Source organism: Camelina sativa, chromosome 13 (assembly GCF_000633955.1).
Source record: "Camelina sativa cultivar DH55 chromosome 13, Cs, whole genome shotgun sequence".
NCBI lineage: Eukaryota > Viridiplantae > Streptophyta > Magnoliopsida > Brassicales > Brassicaceae > Camelina > Camelina sativa.
In genome coordinates, this window is record NC_025697.1 from 6,326,346 (window position 1) to 6,343,673 (window position 17,328).

A 17,328-nucleotide genomic window follows, 5' to 3' on the forward strand; every position below is an offset into this window, starting at 1 on the left:
ATCACGTTAACAAACAACTAGGTACTATCATTATTGCATTTTTAGATATTAGTATAAATTTAATTATTTTTATACTTGATGGAAAATTGTATAAATTATATAAGTTGTCTCAGTTAAGAAAAAGATTTTAATTTTTTTTTTAAGAATTTAATTGTAATATTGGGTGAGATTTTTTTTTTTTTAATTATGGTTGTACTTTGTAATTTGTATCATAGAAAATTTGATTCCCCAGTGAGAAAATATCATGGAGAGGAATCAATTTAAAAGGAAAAAAAATAATTATACATAAATTTGTTTGAGAAGCAGGTTTTGACCAAGGGAAAAAAAACAAGTGAATGCATAGTGAGTAATAATCTTTCAGAATTCAATGAATAATATTGTAATTGTACTTGAGAAACAAGATTAGTACGATAATCTACAGATGATGATGTCTATGGGAGCTGTCTTCCACGTGGCACAGTATAGATGGTCTGATTTGGAGCAGGTACGTGAACATTTCGTCCTATATAAATCCTCTCTTGTCCAATTATTGAATTCACTCACACAAAACAAAATCGATCCTAGTAACCAAATAGATATTTTTAATCTCCTCTCTTCTCAACTATGGCGATGCGACAAGCCACTAAAGCTGCGATCAGAGCCTGTGCTTCCTCTCCTTCTTCGGGTTACTTCTCCCGACGTCACTTTAATGTAAGTACTCTTCCTATTCTCTCTCTCTCTCTCTCTCTCTCTCTCTCTTCTCTCTCTCTCTCTCTCTCTCTTTGTCACGATTTGCAGTTTTATTGGAGTTTTGTGTTGTGATTCACCTTGATTTTACTGTATATATAGAGATAAAGGTTTTTTTTTTGAATACGGAATCTTTTGCGTTGGTTATGATTGAGGTTTTTTTAGATCTTTGGCAGTATGATTTTAAGTAAAATTGAGTGGATACAAATCTGGTTTTGGAGAACTCATCTTGATGTGAAGTGATCAGATCAGACTGTGCATGACTGAAACGTGTGACTTAAAATTAGGAAAGCATAACTGTCGTTTCTGATTAGGCCATCCAAGTTTTTCCATTATGGAACCTAAAAGACTACAAAGGTGTCTCTTTTTATAATTATTAAACGGCATGATGTTCGAGTTGGCTCTCTAATTGGGCTTCTTAACGGGCCTATAATCTGTATATTAATGACTTATTAAGGATATGTGGTGTTTTCGAATGTTGCACTTTTTGATGATTTTCAGGGTACAATAATACTATGTTAAAATTTTAATATCTTCCTGAACTTGGCTTATGGAACAGGCATCTTCTGGTGATAGCAAAAAGATTGTTGGAGTTTTCTACAAGGCCAACGAATACGCTACCAAGAACCCTAACTTCCTTGGTTGCGTCGAGAATGCCTTAGGAATCCGCGACTGGCTTGAATCACAAGGACATCAGTACATTGTCACTGATGACAAAGAAGGCCCTGACTGCGGTATGTATTCCTTCCTTAGAAAATCTTGGTTCTGTTTTTTATATATTGCATAACACAAACTATAAATGCAATACATATGGTTCTGTTGATGCCACTCTTTACTTGTTATAAATGGCAGAACTTGAGAAACATATCCCGGATCTTCACGTCCTTATATCAACTCCTTTCCACCCGGCGTATGTGAATGCTGAAAGAATCAAGAAAGCCAAGAACCTGAAGCTCCTCCTCACGGCTGGTATTGGCTCGGATCACATTGATCTCCAGGCAGCTGCAGCTGCTGGCCTCACTGTGGCTGAAGTCACGGGAAGCAACGTGGTCTCAGTTGCAGAAGATGAGCTCATGAGAATCCTTATCCTCATGAGAAACTTCGTACCAGGGTATAACCAGGTCGTCAATGGCAAGTGGGACGTCGCCAGCATTTCGTACAGAGCTTATGATTTGGAAGGGAAGACCATAGGAACTGTGGGAGCTGGAAGAATCGGAAAGCTTTTGCTACAACGTTTGAAACCATTCGGGTGTAACTTGTTGTACCATGACCGGCTTCAGATGGCACCGGAGCTGGAGAAAGAGATTGGAGCTAAGTACGTTGAGGATATGCACGAAATGCTCCCTCAATGCGACGTTGTAGTCGTCAACATGCCTCTCACCGAGAAGACAAAGTACGACGCTAATTTCACAAACAATAAAGATGAACCACTAATTAAACAAGACTTGTTGTCTGAGATTTGACTAATGATGAGTTCTTGTTTATTATACAGAGGTCTGTTCAACAGAGAGCTGATAGGGAAAATGAAGAAAGGCGTTTTGATAGTGAACAACGCAAGAGGAGCCATCATGGAGAGGCAAGCGGTGGTGGAGGCCGTGGAGAGTGGACACATTGGAGGGTACAGTGGAGACGTGTGGGACCCACAGCCAGCTCCTAAGGACCATCCATGGCGTTACATGCCTAACCAAGCCATGACCCCTCACATCTCCGGCACCACCATTGACGCTCAGGTACATAATGTTATTTTTTCCTCTTTAACGTTAGCATATAAACGAATCAAAATATGTTGTGTTATCCAATTGTTTAGTAGTAGCTTTATTTAATATGCACATTGATTTGTCATTTGGAACTTAAACCATTTTTTTCTTTTTGATTTTTAATTTATAGCTACGATATGCGGCGGGGACCAAAGACATGTTGGAGAGGTACTTCAAGGGAGAGGACTTCCCTGCTCAGAATTACATCGTCAAGGACGGTGAACTTGCTCCTCAGTACCGGTAAGGTTTTGATGAGGTGAAGGTGGAAGCGACCTCAACGTTCAAGAAAACAAATAAAATTAAAAAAAAAAAGTATTTGGACTTACTATAAGTCAAAACTCAAAATAACTTGGTTATCTTTTTGTTTAGTTTAATATGTTATTTCAGAAGCAAAATAATAGGAAGGCACTTCCCATGTTCAGAGAGAGTTTGTGAACATAGTCCTTATTGGGTTTTTAATCACATGCGTATCTGTTTACCCAATTGTGTGAACTTACTCTATGGTTCCGAATCACAAAAATATATGAATAAAGAGGATATGTTCAGTTTTGCCTAAAGGGAAAGTGTTATTGTGTTTTTTTTTTGTACTGGATTAGAGTACCTCTATCAGCTTTATGGGGATTCGAAGTCTTATTATATTCCTCAAGGATGTCAAAAGTAATTTGACGATTTAAAACTAAAAAAAAAACTAATTAATGAACCGGCCTGAGCCACACCTGCAAGTAACACCGACAATGGTCTAACTACGACATTATTTACGACAATGCTTGTAGTATCAGTTTATAATTATATACGTGGGTCCATATTTGACAAATAATTTATTTTCTTGACAACTATATATCAATCCATATCAAACCATGATATAATAAGCTTCATTTGTTTTTTTATCAACATGGGAGAAGAGGGTGGGATGCTAATCATTCAATTTGGCATTTGATCATTGACAGTGGTTAGATATATGGTATGGTGACAGCCAACTTCTCTTCCCTTTTTTTTTTTTTTTTTTTTTTTTTTTTTTTTTTTTTTTGACTGAAACCANCTTACCATAATGCTGTCAAGTGTCTGTTTTGTTTTTTACTAAATCTAAAATCGAAGTTTCTCTGAAAAACATGTTTTTATTAGTTTTGATTCACAAAACAGAGGAATGATCGAAATTTTTATTGAAAGACACGCATAAATAGAAAAGGAAATTTACTTCAGTTTATAAGAGTAACAAGTTTGTCATCACTGAATATTTGAATTTGTAGAATGGTGTGATAAGAGCTTGTGATTGTCCTGTCATATGGGCATTATGATAACAACATACGAAATTTGATGACAAATTTAACACAATAAAAGTTTTATAAAAAAAAAACGGATAAACGCAACCTCATTAATTCTGCATCATCAATTATTAGTAGAAGATAATTTTCCCAATTACTTTTGTAATATTAACATTATTTTAAAAGTAATTAGACATTAATTTTCACTAAGTAAAAACTCAAGCATACAAATGATTGCAGTTAATTATTACACGGATCTGACCCGATTTGAAATTAATTCCTATGTGGTGAAGTACGATATGGAGTTAAAGCCTCTTAGACCTACCATGTATTTCTGTGTAATTCATCCATAATTCGTAGACATTTATAGTCATTCTTATCAACATTTCCAAAACAAAACAATTTACCTACTAAAAAGATCTCAAGGAAAAAAAGTTGACAAAAATAAAGATCTCTGGAACAAAAAAACAAAAAAAAAAAGAAAGAAAGAATCGTTACCAAAAAGATTATGCTAAATTACAACAACAGTTGATGTCTGATGAGATAGATGTTTTTGGCGCTGGAGGGTCATAATCAAAAAAATCTAATCATATAACTTTATATTTAATGTCAAGAAAACAAAATAATCGCTAAAAAATGAGAACAAAAGAACAGTTTTTTTGGAAATAATATATTTAGTCAAGAGGATAATTTTGGGAACATATATATATATATATATAGAAAGAAAAAAAGGAAAATAAAAACATTAATTTCAACCGCGAGGCAATCGCATATGGTGGTAACTAGAAACCGACAAATAAAAACCTTGTGCACCACATTGAGGTCCCCAAACATAAACTCATTAACTCCCTCATACGACACCGTTTTCTTCACCATTTCACACCACATGAATACGACGTCGTTTAAGAAACCACACCATATGAATACGACGACTCGGTGTGAAAGTGCATACTGCATCGCATCGCATCGCATCGCCGGTTAATTATTTTTAATTTTTCGTCATTTGTACAAAATTAAAAAAGAGAGTCACTCTCTCTCTCTCTCTCTCTCTCTCTCTCTCTCTCTCGATTCTCTCTCTCTATTTTCTCTCGCATTTCAAAATTTCATTTCCTAATATAGAGAGATTACATAGATTCTTTAAGGTCGGAGATTTTTTTGTTTGTGTGAGTCCACAAAGTTTCGCTATTCCGCCGTCACTTTTTTTTCTTCCTCCAACTCCAGAGGCTGTGTGTTTTCGCCACCGCTTTGATTCGCCGGTAATTTTTCTATATCTCACATCTTTTTCTAAACGCATTTGCAGATTTTGAGCTTGTTTCGGTAATCATTTGATCTCTGTAAATTTGAGAATTAGTTAGCCGGTGAGAGTTATTTTGAATCGGATTTGGAATACTAATTGAGATCTTCTGAGAGTTCTTTGAGTGAGATCGTGTTTCTGTTCTTTACTTTTTGTTGCTATTGTTGAATTGCTTGGAGATTCGAGTCCGAAATGTAGATCTATGCTGGTTGAATTGGTCCTCTTTGATGTTGACAAGTAGAGTTTTACTCGCTGAGATTTTATCGCTATTCTTCGTTTTGAGATTTCTTTTGGTGTTTTTAACCCTAATTTATGCTTCGCAGTCGCTTCAGCTAATTTGTTCTTAAGCGCTAAAAACTGTCATTTCGATTTCTTCCTGTCTGGCTTTAATCAGATGATATGGCCTTCTTACTCTTCTGTTTGCTGGTTGAGTTTCTTGACTGATTCGAGCGTGTAGACTTGAATTCATCGAGATCTGAGGGCTATTTCTAGGTGATGAGTTTGAAACGGATTTGAGTTTGACATTTTAGGCTTAGTTTAACTGTTTCCACGAATATTCAGTTTCCCTTGCAGCTATTTGTGGTAGTAAGTTTGAGAGTGTGTTAGATGTGTAGTTTTGATTATGCTTTCGGTCTTCATTGTTTTTATTTTGATTCCGTCCTGCAGTGTAATTCCCCTGTTGTTATTCTTTGTTACTATTTGTGTTATGTTTCAATGGTGTTTAATTAAATCTGTTTACACGCAGGTAACTTCACGTATGGCCAGCAATACTTTAAAAGATATGAATAGTCTTCATGTAACTGAGAAGATAAGTGATTGCAAAGCAAGCTTAGCTAAGCCTTGTGCTGGCAAGATGAATGGAAAATCTGAAGATAGACCATTACCAAACCCTGCCTCCTTGGATTCCAGTGGTCCTAAAGTTGTAGATGCTGAGAAACCCGAGCCAGAGATAGCTGTTGTGGAAGTTGAATATATAGACTCTGAGAACTTGGATAATGTAGACGATGCTGATGCAGTTCTCAAGGTACTTTTTTCTGTTTGTGCTTCTGTTTTGTGGTTACATCCAGTTCTGTTAGTATCAGTACGCCCAAAAATTGTGACGAAATTTTTATATCTGTCTATCTATTCGGAGATTGGAAATGTGTTTGTTTACAACAAGAAGAATCTGTTTGGTCTTATTTTCTCAGTCGGTTTTAGCTGGACTCGAGTCCAAGGATTGGATTTCAGTCTGTGATGCTCTTAATAATGTTCGCCGGCTTTCGATATTCCACAAGGAAGCAATGCTGCATATGCTGTAAGCCATGTTCTCTATACTGATGTCTCTGACTAATTATCTCTTGAAGTATATTGGGAATTTAAAGTCTCATGATATCCCATTAACAGTGAAAAAGTGATACCACTTGTTGTGAAGTCACTGAAAAATCCACGAAGTGCAGTATGTAAAACGGCTTGCATGACATCTGCAGACATCTTCAGTGCATATAATAATCATATAACAGATCTCTTGGAGCCTCTGGTAACTCTTCTATCTTTTTTGACTCTTTCACTGTGTTTACTGATCGAGTTTTACTTGGTCTTATACACTAGACTACTTTATGCTTTCAGCTTACTCAACTCCTCCTCAAGTCTTCCCAAGACAAACGGTTTGTATGCGAGGCAGCAGACAAAGCTTTAACCTCAATGACAAAATATGTTTCCCCAACCTTGCTATTACCAAAGCTGCAACCTTGTCTCAAGCACAGGAATCCTCGGATCCGAGCGAAAGCATCATTATGCTTTTCCCGTAGTGTTCCTAGACTGGTAATACAAGTTCAACTTCTTTTCGTCCCAGATATATCTCTTACTAAGGCATTGCATGTTATGTAACAATTCCAACAAGTTTGCACTATATTACAAATTCCAGGGCGTTGAAGGAATTAAAGAATATGGAATCGACAAATTAGTCCAAGCAGCTGCGTCTCAGCTTAGCGATCAGCTCCCTGAATCCCGTGAGGCTGCACGGACCGTCCTACTAGAACTTCAGACTGTGTATGAAAAAGCTCATTCTCTCGTCAACCCCGAGACATCATCATCATCTCCAGAAGAAGAGCAAATCCTTGAGCCAATCACTTGGGAAATCTTCTGCCAGTCAAAACTGTCAGCTCTAAGCGCACAAGCCGTGCTTCGTGTCACAAATGTTGTGACTGTGACAGCTCGGGAAGGTTTGGTCATTACAGGTCCATCATCTTCATCTCAGTTATAAACGTTTTCTACTACAATTTTTTAAAAACCGTTTGCTACGAATCATACGGTTGACATGGTGTTCTCCGGGCATGATCTACCAAATTGGCAAAATTATGGACCGCGAAAGAGAGTGAAGGCGGTTTTGTTAAAAATCTTGGTTTCTTATTTTCTTTTTGTGGGTTCTATTCAGTCGTCACCAGCACCTTTTTCTTATGTGTATATATCTATACCAAGATTTGGTAAGATAGTCTTCTGAGTCTTTTGGTTTTATTCAAATTGGTCGGATTCTTGGATTGGAAGATTCAGAGTCCATTTTTCACATCATTATCATACTCATGTTTTAGATTCTTTAGTTTAGTCAATTCATCGTGGTCATTTACAAAAAGAATCAGAATCATGTCAGAGGCTTTAAACTGAGTGATCCAAAGCGACTTTTATTAGATTTAAGAATTAGAAAAGAAGTATCCGAGTTCTGAATCGATACAACGTCTAGATAATAAATAATCTTCACCTCTACCATCGAAGACAAGTGGGTAAAAACTCATCAAAAAACAAGTAATGCCATAACACTTATTCTAATGAACCTGTAAGGTGAAACAATAGCAGCAGCCAGATATATATAGAGTTTAGCTTAGTGAGAGCTCCTTGCTTCGCTTAGCTGCAGCAACAACAGCATTCATAAGTGTTGCACGGAAAGAGCCTTTCTCCAGCTCATGAACTCCAGCTATTGTAGTGCCACCGGGTGAAGTAACATCATCTTTCAACACACCTGGATGCTTCCCGGTTTTGCTCACCATTGTTGCAGCTCCAAGAACCTGTCAAGCAATAGAAAAACCCACAAAGCTGCGGCTTAACCTTCTAGTTCCGGTGTATTCAATACCATAACAAAAATGAAAAATCGATTAAAGAAGGGTGTGGGTTGGGGTTCACTGACAGTTTGTGAAGCTAAACCCAATGCGAGTTCTCGTGGTAGACCAGCAGCTACTCCTCCATCAGCTAAAGCTTCAATGGCTAAGAATATGTATGCCGGTCCACTTCCACTGAAACGAATTAAAATATTCAAAGAACTTGGTACATGATTACTTGGTAAGTGACATGGAAAACTCAAGCATATCAGAAACCGTAGTGCTTTTTATGTACCTGAGACCAGTGACAGCATCAAACATTTTCTCATCAGCTTTCAATATCTTCCCAACCGCACCAAACAACTTAGCGACAATTGCTCCATCCTCTTCCGTTGCTCCTGTGCCGAGGCTCATAACTATATACACACACAACATAATGGTAAATGTAAGCAATTTGTTTGATAGCTTCAATAAGAAATAGAAATCACAAACATAATCCAGAAGTAGCACAAATGCAAACACTCTGACTAACTACCTGAAGCAGCCTGACCAACTGCGGCAGGTGTATTAGGCATCACCCTTATGAATCGATCTTGACCAGACCATTCCTAAAACAACGTTTGATGTAAAAATTCGCAATGCAACACCATAGATAATTAACAGAACTTAAATGGTAGCTATCATATCTCTGAGAAAGTATAGGAGTGGAAAGAAGTAAAAACCTGAAGATCTCTTAACTTGATTCCAGCTGCAACCGAGACCAAAATCTTATTCTTTGAAAGCTTCGATCTTAACTCCGTGACAGCCTTCTTAACTAACCAACCATATGAAAAGGTACAACTTAAGGTAAACACACACACACACACACACACAAAAAAGCTTGATGAATGTATCATAGATTCAACGGAGAGAGAGAGGTAAGAACTATACCAACTTGGGGTTTGACAGAGAATATAACAACATCGCTTTCTTTAACAACCTGATCATATTCATTCATCAGTTTCAATTTAGTTTTTCTAACTCCACAAGACAATGATTTAAAAGTAAAGGTGAGGAAGGAATTGACTTACGTCTTCGCTATTAGAGAAGACACTGACGCCGAAGGATTCGAAGACATCACGGCGGTTGAGATTGGAGTGAACGGCGGTGGAGATACGAGTCGGAGGAAGCACACCAGAGGCAACCACACCTCTAGCTATACTCTCAGCCATTTTACCAGCTCCGATGAATCCTACCTTAAAGCTCTCCGCCGGTATCGGAAGAATCTCCATTGGAAAAAAAAACAAATTACGCGATTAAGGGATACGATTTAGGGTTAAAAGCTCTCAGTTGGGTTCAGGTAGGTTCAAAACTGAAGAGTCACGAGTAGATAGATCAGTTCAAGTGACCACGTGTCGCGTTATCATACGTAGCCAAATAAAAACATTAGTATACGAGTAGATCAGATCAGTTCCGTTTAAACTCTGAACACATCAGAATTGGACACCTGTAACGTTCACGTTCATACAAAAAAACATCCTGGCGTTTTTTGGGCTGTCAATGTAAAAAAAAAGCTTAATCCAAAACGACACGTAGTTAGAAAACAGAAACATTTATGGTAGTAGTCAAGTCTTAATTGGTTTTAGCTTGGTCAAGAGACCGATACTTATTAGAGTCTACATTACAATTATTTTTATCTCTTCTCAAAGAGAAAAGTTCCATGTCACTCTCTTTGTTTCATCATTCATCTCTTCTTACACTTGAGTGACACTAACAAGAGATTCGCCACTGTTGTTGTCACTCTCTGACTCATCAGAGATGTCTTCCACTTCAACGACTGCTCGGATTTCCTTGCAACCTCCGTGACCGTATATGCTCACTTCATAGTGGTTGTAACCATCAAACACAAATGTCAAGAACTCTCCATCTTTAAGCTCGTTATCCGCCACAAAACTGGGCCATCCTTGTTCAAAGTACACTTGCCCTCTTATGCTCTTCATTGCTACTTTCCAAATCTTCCCACCGGTTCCCATGAGAATCGCAGTCTTGGGCAACCGGCGTGGTAAGTGTTCGTAGTACGAAGTTGGTATCATCTGCTCAAACACAAAATGTAACACAAACTCAACTGTTAAAGTGACTAATCAGCAACAAAACGTATACTTGAGAGTTGAGACTCAGTCTACGGCAAAGGCTTTCAACACATATATAAAAGGAAAGAAGCAAAGCCTCTTCTTTAATTTTGTCAACATAAGAGAAAAATCTGAGAAAAGCTAAGCTACACTATACTTTTTGACAGATTTGAGCATATTCAAACATATCAAATAAACTTGTTTTCACTTTCTTGAGCTAAGACAAAGAGAATTTTACCAATGCTGTTTCAGATCTAACTCACATTATTATGAATATTTCTATTTTCTATTTAGCTATTTAGGATTATTTCTATTTTTCTTATTTCCTTTTCTCTTAGGGTTTTACTTTACGTTTGATTATATATAGAGACAAAGGATCTAGGTTGTAAGACTCATCCAAGCAATTGAGAGCTTTGGAGGTTTCAATCGGAGGGAGGAGAACTTAGTTCTCTTTGGAGAGTTTTACTCTTGTTACCTTATTGATCTGTTTCTATACTATTATAATAAAGGGTTATTGATATTACTTCTAGTTTTGGGATTCTATCTCTAACACACATCACCACTGAGCATATGAACAAAACACATTTTCCCACGAAACTAACTAGTCAAAGTCAAGACTACAAATTTAGAGAAGAAACGTACAAAGGATTCAGAGTTGTACTGGGAAAGAAACACACTGAAGAAACGAGGAAGCACATCACCAGAAGCCATGGAGGACGTAGGAACTGTGTGTGTGCGAGAGAGAATAATAGATCAGACGAATTAGGAAAAATTATGAAAGCTACCAAGTTAAAGAGGCACTAGGAATTATGGGAACAAAGAGAAAAGGTTCGTACCAGAAAGGAGCTATATATTATGGTCCAAAGGGTTCGTTCTCTTCTCTACTCTTAGGATGAAAAAAGTTGAGAGATTGAAATTTAAACAAGATACAAAAGTAAGAAAGTCCAGTATGGCAGCAGAACACAGTAAATGCGTTTCTACATACGAACCTGTTTTCTCTGTCCTTTCTCTTCGTACAAAACTACTAACCAGTGAGAAAGTAGCATTGCTTTTTTCACTTTCTTTATGTCCTTTAATTTTCTGAGAAAGCGGTAGAGAGTTAATATCCTCTTACTACTCAATTTTAAATTATGATTCGTGAGATCGTTAGCTCAGATCATTTAATTAACAGTTTTTGTATTAATGGTTCTGTTTATCTAGACACTTGTGGGCAAAAAGGGTGTGATTAAGAATCTTTCTCATCATAGAAATTAACTAGTCACAAATTACACAAATGTTCTATCTGTAATCTGTGTACTCATTGTTTCCACTTTCCCGGTTGACACGTTTAACCGGAACAGATTGGAGTTAGAATGGTATAAGATAACCAAAATTAGACTCTTAAGGGACAACTGTGTTTGATTTTGAGAAAGAGGAGTTCAGATAGAATCCATAGCCTGCCTGATGAAGCTAATGATTATAAGATTAAGAACCGTAAGGCTGCTACTCTTACGGATAACTATGTGTAGTTTACAACATACACGACCACTGAGGATTGAAGATCTCGATCAACCTTGAAATGCGCGTGGAAAAACCTCTTCACCTGTTTCATCACCAACAAAACATATACTTAGTCTACAAATGTAAAATAAAAATAAAATAAAAAAGCAAATAAAGTCGGAGATGGTTAAAAGAAAAAGATGTGTTCTTGCTTCTAACTTGCCTCTTCATAGGAATGTTGTATCATGAAATCTCTGAGTTTTGTTTCTTCTGATGCAAACAATACAATGTGACTAGGCGGCTCTGACCAGTTTCTAGCTAACTCTGATGCAAAACCTAACGGGTTCACTAAGAACCGGTCTGACTCATCAAGTTCTCCCTTCTCTTCACTGTTTGAGAAAAAGAAGAAGAAGGAGAAGATGAGGAGATCACATACAAGCAAGAGCTGTGACTCGGGGCCTGAACCTTTACCTTGGGGTGCAGTCGAGAAATTGCATTGGGATGTTGTGATGGAGAGTGGAATAATAGGGAGTAGAATGGCACGGCATGAGAAAGAGGATGCTCTTTACTCTCCCTTTGTATGCTTCATCCGATAAGTAGTTCATCGCATCCTCGGTTCCTCTCTGTTGGAAACAACACCATTCCTTATTATAGCATAAATAGAGAGAGAGAGTAAACTTGGAAACTACAGAGAGCGCTCAAGTGATTGGTTTTTCGTACCTGATGGAATAAACTCATGTATACTGCCATTGGGATATTGGTAGCAAGCAAAAAAAAGACTGAAAGTCTTAATTTAGGAGACCACTTGATGGTATGGTTCTGTCGAGGGACTTGCTTCTTTTTAGTGACTGATGACGATGATGAACCAGATACTTCCATTTGAGCAAACGCATACCCAGAGAATATCAAAGCTATGGGTAGCACAGGCAGGACAAACCTATCATTCATAATCTAAGTAGATGACACGGAAAACATAATTCATGATGAAAGGATGTTCCATGCAAAGTATTGGATATGGTAAGTGTAAGAAAACGGGATACGTTCTACATTCACATTACCTGAATTCCTTGTGGCCGAGTACGCTGTATAATGCTAAGACCCATAGAATAAGAGCTGAAAGCTTCTGATTATTAGACTTCATCATTCCAGTAATGGAGAACGGTGTAAAAGTGAAAAGCATGACAAGAAATCCCTGGCTGAAGTACCAGTGCCATGGGTGAGTTCCGTAATAGTCTCCACCAGATGAAAGGAAATTAAATTTCAGAAAATTGAGAGGCACAATAACCCAGGAGCCGTACATCAGACGGTCCAGCAAACAGGTGAAACCGAGGACCAAAGATCTAACACCAGAAGTAAGTTAGCGCAACGAAATCTTCCAAAGCAAACATCAAAATGAACATTGAAAAGCATAGCTGCAGAGTTAAACTTACCCAATCGGGATCACCTCTAGAACGATGAATTTGACCTTATTAGGAGTCAGAAATAGCTCGAGCATCCCAACGTATAACCATATGACTGCACTTGTTGGCCTTATGGCACATGCTAGGGCTGCTATGACCAAACCCCACTTCCGATTAACGGGATAGTCAGTTGAATGGTTTCTAATACAAGGCCAGTAGTACAGCCCCATGATGGTAAGAACAGTCTCCAAACAGTTTGAAAAGGTACGGTTCAAACAGAAGAAAATGAACCAGTTTGCCATTTGACAAAAGAGCTACTAAAAAAGTTAGGGAAGCAATCCAGAATAAAATGCAAACACAAATTGAGAAAGAATAAGTTTTCAGAAGAATAAGAGGAAACTACTAACAAACGTATCCTAGTATCTCATCGAAGCTCAGGATATCTAATACCCTTCCGGTTACATCGACATATCATTACGTAGGGAACTATCAAATATAGTATAATGGTAAAGTTGGTTCCATTATTAAAGATAATGTTTGGCCTTTATTAACCAAGGCTAATCTTGTTATATTCACGGGTTGCAAATATCATTGACATAATTATACAAAAATATAAAGAAAATGCTCACTAATGGGGATGCATAGAAAAGGATACAGACCAACTTGCAACATTTTTTCCATATAGAGCATCTGCGAGTTTATACAAATAGAGATCACCAATAGCTGAGAATACGGATTGCATGAGACGTGGAGCCTTCCTCTGCCAAGAAAGGAAAAAAAAAAGGATGTAACACATATCTAACCTTTGTTTGAACAAGGTGAGAGCCATAACTACGAAAACCAAATCCAAAGACAGAGTCATAGCCAAACCCACTGGCCACTACTACTCCATTTTGACAAAATTGGAAACTTGTTAGAATTTCAGATTCTGAAGGGAACCCATATTCAAAAATCAATGTTAACAAGTTCTGCTTCTTTAAACCAAATAAGCTAAACACCATTAAAAAAAGTAACAACACCACATTTGTGTATACTGACCATTATGTAGGGAGTATCAAGGCCCGTAACTTGGAGAAGTTTATACAAGAATGCGAATACCATAGGATGCAAATAGCTTCGTATTCCTCTCTTCCACTCCCATGTCATATAACCATACCTATCATTATCATCAATCAACCAAACAAAATCAAAAATCAAAAAATCTTAAAAGTGGCATTCTCACTTCTACTATGTGATCTAAGCTTCCGAGACGAATCTAACACTAACACAAACACCATAATCTCAGAACAAAGAGGCAAGTCAAATTCAAAAGCCTAGAGATTAGAAACATTACCCAAAGACGGTGCGGTGAGCTACTTCAAGTGATTGCCAATGTTCGTCAGGGTTGAAATACGTCTGAATCAACAGAGCATTTACCACACGAACCGCCAGGCAAAACAAAAATATCCTCCTCGGAGATGTAACCGACTCGGAATCACCGACGTCGTTAACTGACGCGCCACCGTCTCTATCGCCGCCGGCGATCTTCCGCTTCCTTATATCCATCGAAGAAGAAGTTTTTGTTTTCAGTTTTGCGATTACCCAAACACATATTTGGGTTGTTAATTCACTTTCTCAGCTTAACCAATATTTAATGGGCTTATATAAAATGGGCTCTAAGATTGTTTAGACCCATCTCATTGTAATATAAAACAATTCGACGATTAGTTTTTTTTTTTTAACGAAAAAGATGGCCCAATAATACGACTCACACGATAGCCTTTTTATAGCCGATACTGTTTACTGAACCATATGACATAAGCCTATTCTGTCAAACACATGGCATACGTTATATAATATAACCATCTATACAGGTGTTAAAATCAAGCACGAAATCATAATGAACATTCTTCTAAAAAAGAATACGTATTTCGTTAGTATGAAAATAAATGTGATACTTTTTTTTTTTGATCAAAGAAAATAAATGTGATACTTAAAAAGCAAAATTTGAATAGTATTTTGGAGAGTTTCGTCTTGTCACTTTGTTCCTTTAATTTATGCTCTCTTTTTTTTTTGGTTATATTTTCGAAGCATTGATTCTACAAGAAAATCATACAACCCTCTGGACGTATGTTACTTAGGTATGAAACTGACGTAGAACAACAAGCTAAAGCGTTACTTTTACTTACGTAAGAAACTGACATTAATCCAAAATCTATCACTAAAATTCCGTACTGGCATGCTGTACGCAGAGACGTGTGCCTAGAAGGGATACCATTTGCCGTTATCAAAATTTCACATATATATATATATATATATATATATATATATATTCTCACGTGTTTTTCTAGTGGTGTTAGAAAAATAATAGGGATAAGTTGCAAAATAGACAGTTTGAAAAACTTTATTAGAGAATTAGTGTAATACAGTAGTGTTCTTTTGGAGTAGTACTACTACAAACACAGAAACTATTTTTGTAACGTTAATTAATTAATACTGTATCTACACAACTAGAAGCAACTTTAGGTAATAACTAAAACCATAAAGTCAGTCAAAAGACAATGTTTATCTTTGGAAAATACAATAATCCGTATATCGACTTATAAATATAGTCTTGTCATTGTGAACGAACTCAATGCAAAAAATGGACGTTTCATCATCACATCATGTGGTTCTCTTCCCTTACATGTCAAAAGGCCACACGATTCCTCTCCTCCAACTCCCCCGTCTCCTCCTCCGTCACCGCCGTGTCCTTCCCGGCGAAGACGATGGAAAACAACCAACCATTTCCGTCACCGTCTTCACCACCCCAAAAAATCAACCATTCGTCTCAAACTTGCTCTCCGACGACGTCGCATCATCATCATCAGTCAGAGTAATCTCCCTCCCTTTCCCTGAAAACATCGCCGGAATCCCTCCCGGCATCGAGAGCACCGACAAGCTCCCTTCCATGTCACTTTACGTACCCTTCACGCGCGCAACCAAGTCTCTCCAGCCTCTCTTCGAAGCAGCGCTTCAGAATCTTCCTGAAGTGTCTTTCATGGTCACCGATGGTTTCTTATGGTGGACATCAGAGTCCGCAGCTAGATTCGATATCCCGAGACTCGCCTTCTACGGCATGAACTCGTACGCATCGGCTATAACATCATCCGCTTGGGTTCACGAACTCTTTACCAAACCGGAAAGTGTTATATCCGATACCGAACCGGTTACTGTACCGGACTTTTCCTGGATCAGTGTTAAGAAGTGCCAGTTCGACCCGGTTTTAACCAACTCGGATCAATCCGGTCCAGCGTTTGAGCTATTACTGGACCATATTATGTCCACCAAGAAGAGCCGGGGAGTTATAGTGAACAGTTTCTACGAGCTGGAGTCAACGTTCGTTGACTACCGGTTCCGTGATGACCATGAGCCCAAGCCATGGTGTGTTGGGGCTTTGTGTTTGTTAAATCCTCCTAAACCGGAGAATGATAAACCGGATTGGATTGATTGGTTGGACCGGAAGCGAGAGGAAGGACTTCCGGTTTTGTATGTGGCGTTTGGAACACAGGCTGAGATATCAAACGAGCAGCTCAATGAAATAGCACTAGGGTTGGAAGATTCCAAGGTACGTTAAGAATGAATCCAACGGATCTGGTAATATTTATTATAGTTGACCATTAACATTTATCATGCGATCGACGTGGCTAATTACATGCATGTATCTCATAAAATATTTTTTTAGTCTTTTTAATTTTTATAGTAACGTTTAATTTAGAATGCGAAAAACATATTGGTCAACTATAATACCGTATTAAGAAAAAGTATTTTGTGAATTTACGTGGTCTTGTTTGTTTTAATAAAGGTGAACTTCTTGTGGGTCACGAGAAAGATTTGAATGATGAAGTAACTGAATCAGGATTAGGGTTAGAAAAGAGAGTGAAAGAGAAAGGGTTGATTGTGCGAGATTGGGTAGACCAATGGGAGATATTGTCACATGAAAGTGTCAAAGGGGTTTTGAGTCATTGTGGATGGAACTCGGCACAAGAGAGTATTTGTGCTGGGATTCCCCTTCTCGCTTGGCCAATGATGGCTGAGCAGCCGCTCAATGTGAAGCTGGTTGTAGAGGAGCTTAAGATCGGTGTAGGAATCGAAACTGAAGATGGAAGTGTCAAAGGGCTCGTCAGAAAAGAAGACCTTAGTCGAAAGGTATATATATCAAAATGTTTTCAGTGAATCTAATATTACATTATGAATGGAACTATATGTAGTTTTG

General features: G+C 37.8%; 5 protein-coding genes and 1 pseudogene across 6 annotated transcripts; 3 read left to right on the forward strand and 3 right to left on the reverse strand.

Moving 5' to 3' along the window:
• On the forward strand, positions 519–3,033 carry LOC104735499 (formate dehydrogenase, chloroplastic/mitochondrial). Its single transcript, XM_010455308.2, has 5 exons — positions 519–690; positions 1,286–1,460; positions 1,579–2,119; positions 2,219–2,456; positions 2,614–3,033. The coding sequence occupies exons 1-5, from the start codon at positions 604–606 to the stop codon at positions 2,725–2,727; spliced, it is 1,155 nt and encodes a 384-aa protein (XP_010453610.1). The 5' UTR covers positions 519–603; the 3' UTR covers positions 2,728–3,033.
• On the forward strand, positions 4,777–7,609 carry LOC104735500 (crescerin-1). The gene is made up of 6 exons (XM_010455309.1): positions 4,777–5,001; positions 5,785–6,063; positions 6,227–6,333; positions 6,423–6,555; positions 6,645–6,839; positions 6,943–7,609. Exons 2-6 carry the CDS (start codon positions 5,797–5,799, stop codon positions 7,279–7,281), a joined length of 1,041 nt encoding a protein of 346 aa, XP_010453611.1. The 5' UTR covers positions 4,777–5,001; positions 5,785–5,796; the 3' UTR covers positions 7,282–7,609.
• Positions 7,677–9,378, reverse strand: LOC104735501 (pyrroline-5-carboxylate reductase; the record flags this gene model as incomplete). The annotated part of the gene is given in 7 exon segments (XM_010455310.2): positions 7,677–8,077; positions 8,197–8,302; positions 8,403–8,523; positions 8,643–8,715; positions 8,830–8,921; positions 9,038–9,086; positions 9,178–9,378. Coding segments are annotated over 7 exon segments (831 nt in total). The 3' UTR covers positions 7,677–7,888.
• LOC104735502 (B3 domain-containing protein At3g06220-like) lies at positions 9,711–11,311 on the reverse strand. The gene is made up of 3 exons (XM_019234792.1): positions 11,052–11,311; positions 10,858–10,940; positions 9,711–10,179 (listed from the first exon to the last, which is right to left on the reverse strand). Exons 2-3 carry the CDS (start codon positions 10,924–10,926, stop codon positions 9,841–9,843), a joined length of 408 nt encoding a protein of 135 aa, XP_019090337.1. The 5' UTR covers positions 10,927–10,940; positions 11,052–11,311; the 3' UTR covers positions 9,711–9,840.
• LOC104735503 (GPI mannosyltransferase 3) lies at positions 11,438–14,669 on the reverse strand. Of its 2 annotated transcripts, XM_010455312.2 has the most exons (9): positions 14,428–14,669; positions 14,133–14,250; positions 13,750–13,854; positions 13,125–13,408; positions 12,753–13,034; positions 12,415–12,631; positions 12,166–12,317; positions 11,918–12,083; positions 11,438–11,797 (listed from the first exon to the last, which is right to left on the reverse strand). In XM_010455312.2, exons 1-9 carry the CDS (start codon positions 14,637–14,639, stop codon positions 11,714–11,716), a joined length of 1,620 nt encoding a protein of 539 aa, XP_010453614.1. In that variant the 5' UTR covers positions 14,640–14,669; the 3' UTR covers positions 11,438–11,713. The 2 variants fall into 2 exon arrangements, with proteins under 2 accessions (XP_010453614.1, XP_019089907.1); XM_019234362.1 differs by lacking the exons at positions 14,133–14,250; positions 14,428–14,669 and having other exon boundaries at positions 13,125–13,411; positions 13,750–13,829.
• Positions 15,693–17,328, forward strand: part of LOC104735504 — a 1,992-nt pseudogene continuing 356 nt past the window's right edge.

Coding starts and splice junctions, on each gene's coding strand:
- LOC104735502 (XM_019234792.1), bottom strand. CDS start 10,926: ATGGCTTCTGGTGATGTGCTTCCTCGTTTCTTCAGTGTGTTTCTTTCC. Junction 10,180..10,857: donor AGTACAACTCTGAATCCTTT/GTACGTTTCTTC, acceptor GTGTTTGAGCAG/ATGATACCAACTTCGTACTA.
- LOC104735500 (XM_010455309.1), top strand. CDS start 5,797: ATGGCCAGCAATACTTTAAAAGATATGAATAGTCTTCATGTAACTGAG. Junction 6,064..6,226: donor ATGCTGATGCAGTTCTCAAG/GTACTTTTTTCT, acceptor TTATTTTCTCAG/TCGGTTTTAGCTGGACTCGA. Junction 6,840..6,942: donor CCCGTAGTGTTCCTAGACTG/GTAATACAAGTT, acceptor TACAAATTCCAG/GGCGTTGAAGGAATTAAAGA.
- LOC104735503 (XM_010455312.2), bottom strand. CDS start 14,639: ATGGATATAAGGAAGCGGAAGATCGCCGGCGGCGATAGAGACGGTGGC. Junction 12,318..12,414: donor ACATGAGTTTATTCCATCAG/GTACGAAAAACC, acceptor TGTTTCCAACAG/AGAGGAACCGAGGATGCGAT. Junction 12,084..12,165: donor TTTCTCGACTGCACCCCAAG/GTAAAGGTTCAG, acceptor TTTCTCAAACAG/TGAAGAGAAGGGAGAACTTG.
- LOC104735499 (XM_010455308.2), top strand. CDS start 604: ATGGCGATGCGACAAGCCACTAAAGCTGCGATCAGAGCCTGTGCTTCC. Junction 1,461..1,578: donor CAAAGAAGGCCCTGACTGCG/GTATGTATTCCT, acceptor TATAAATGGCAG/AACTTGAGAAACATATCCCG. Junction 2,120..2,218: donor CCTCTCACCGAGAAGACAAA/GTACGACGCTAA, acceptor TTTATTATACAG/AGGTCTGTTCAACAGAGAGC.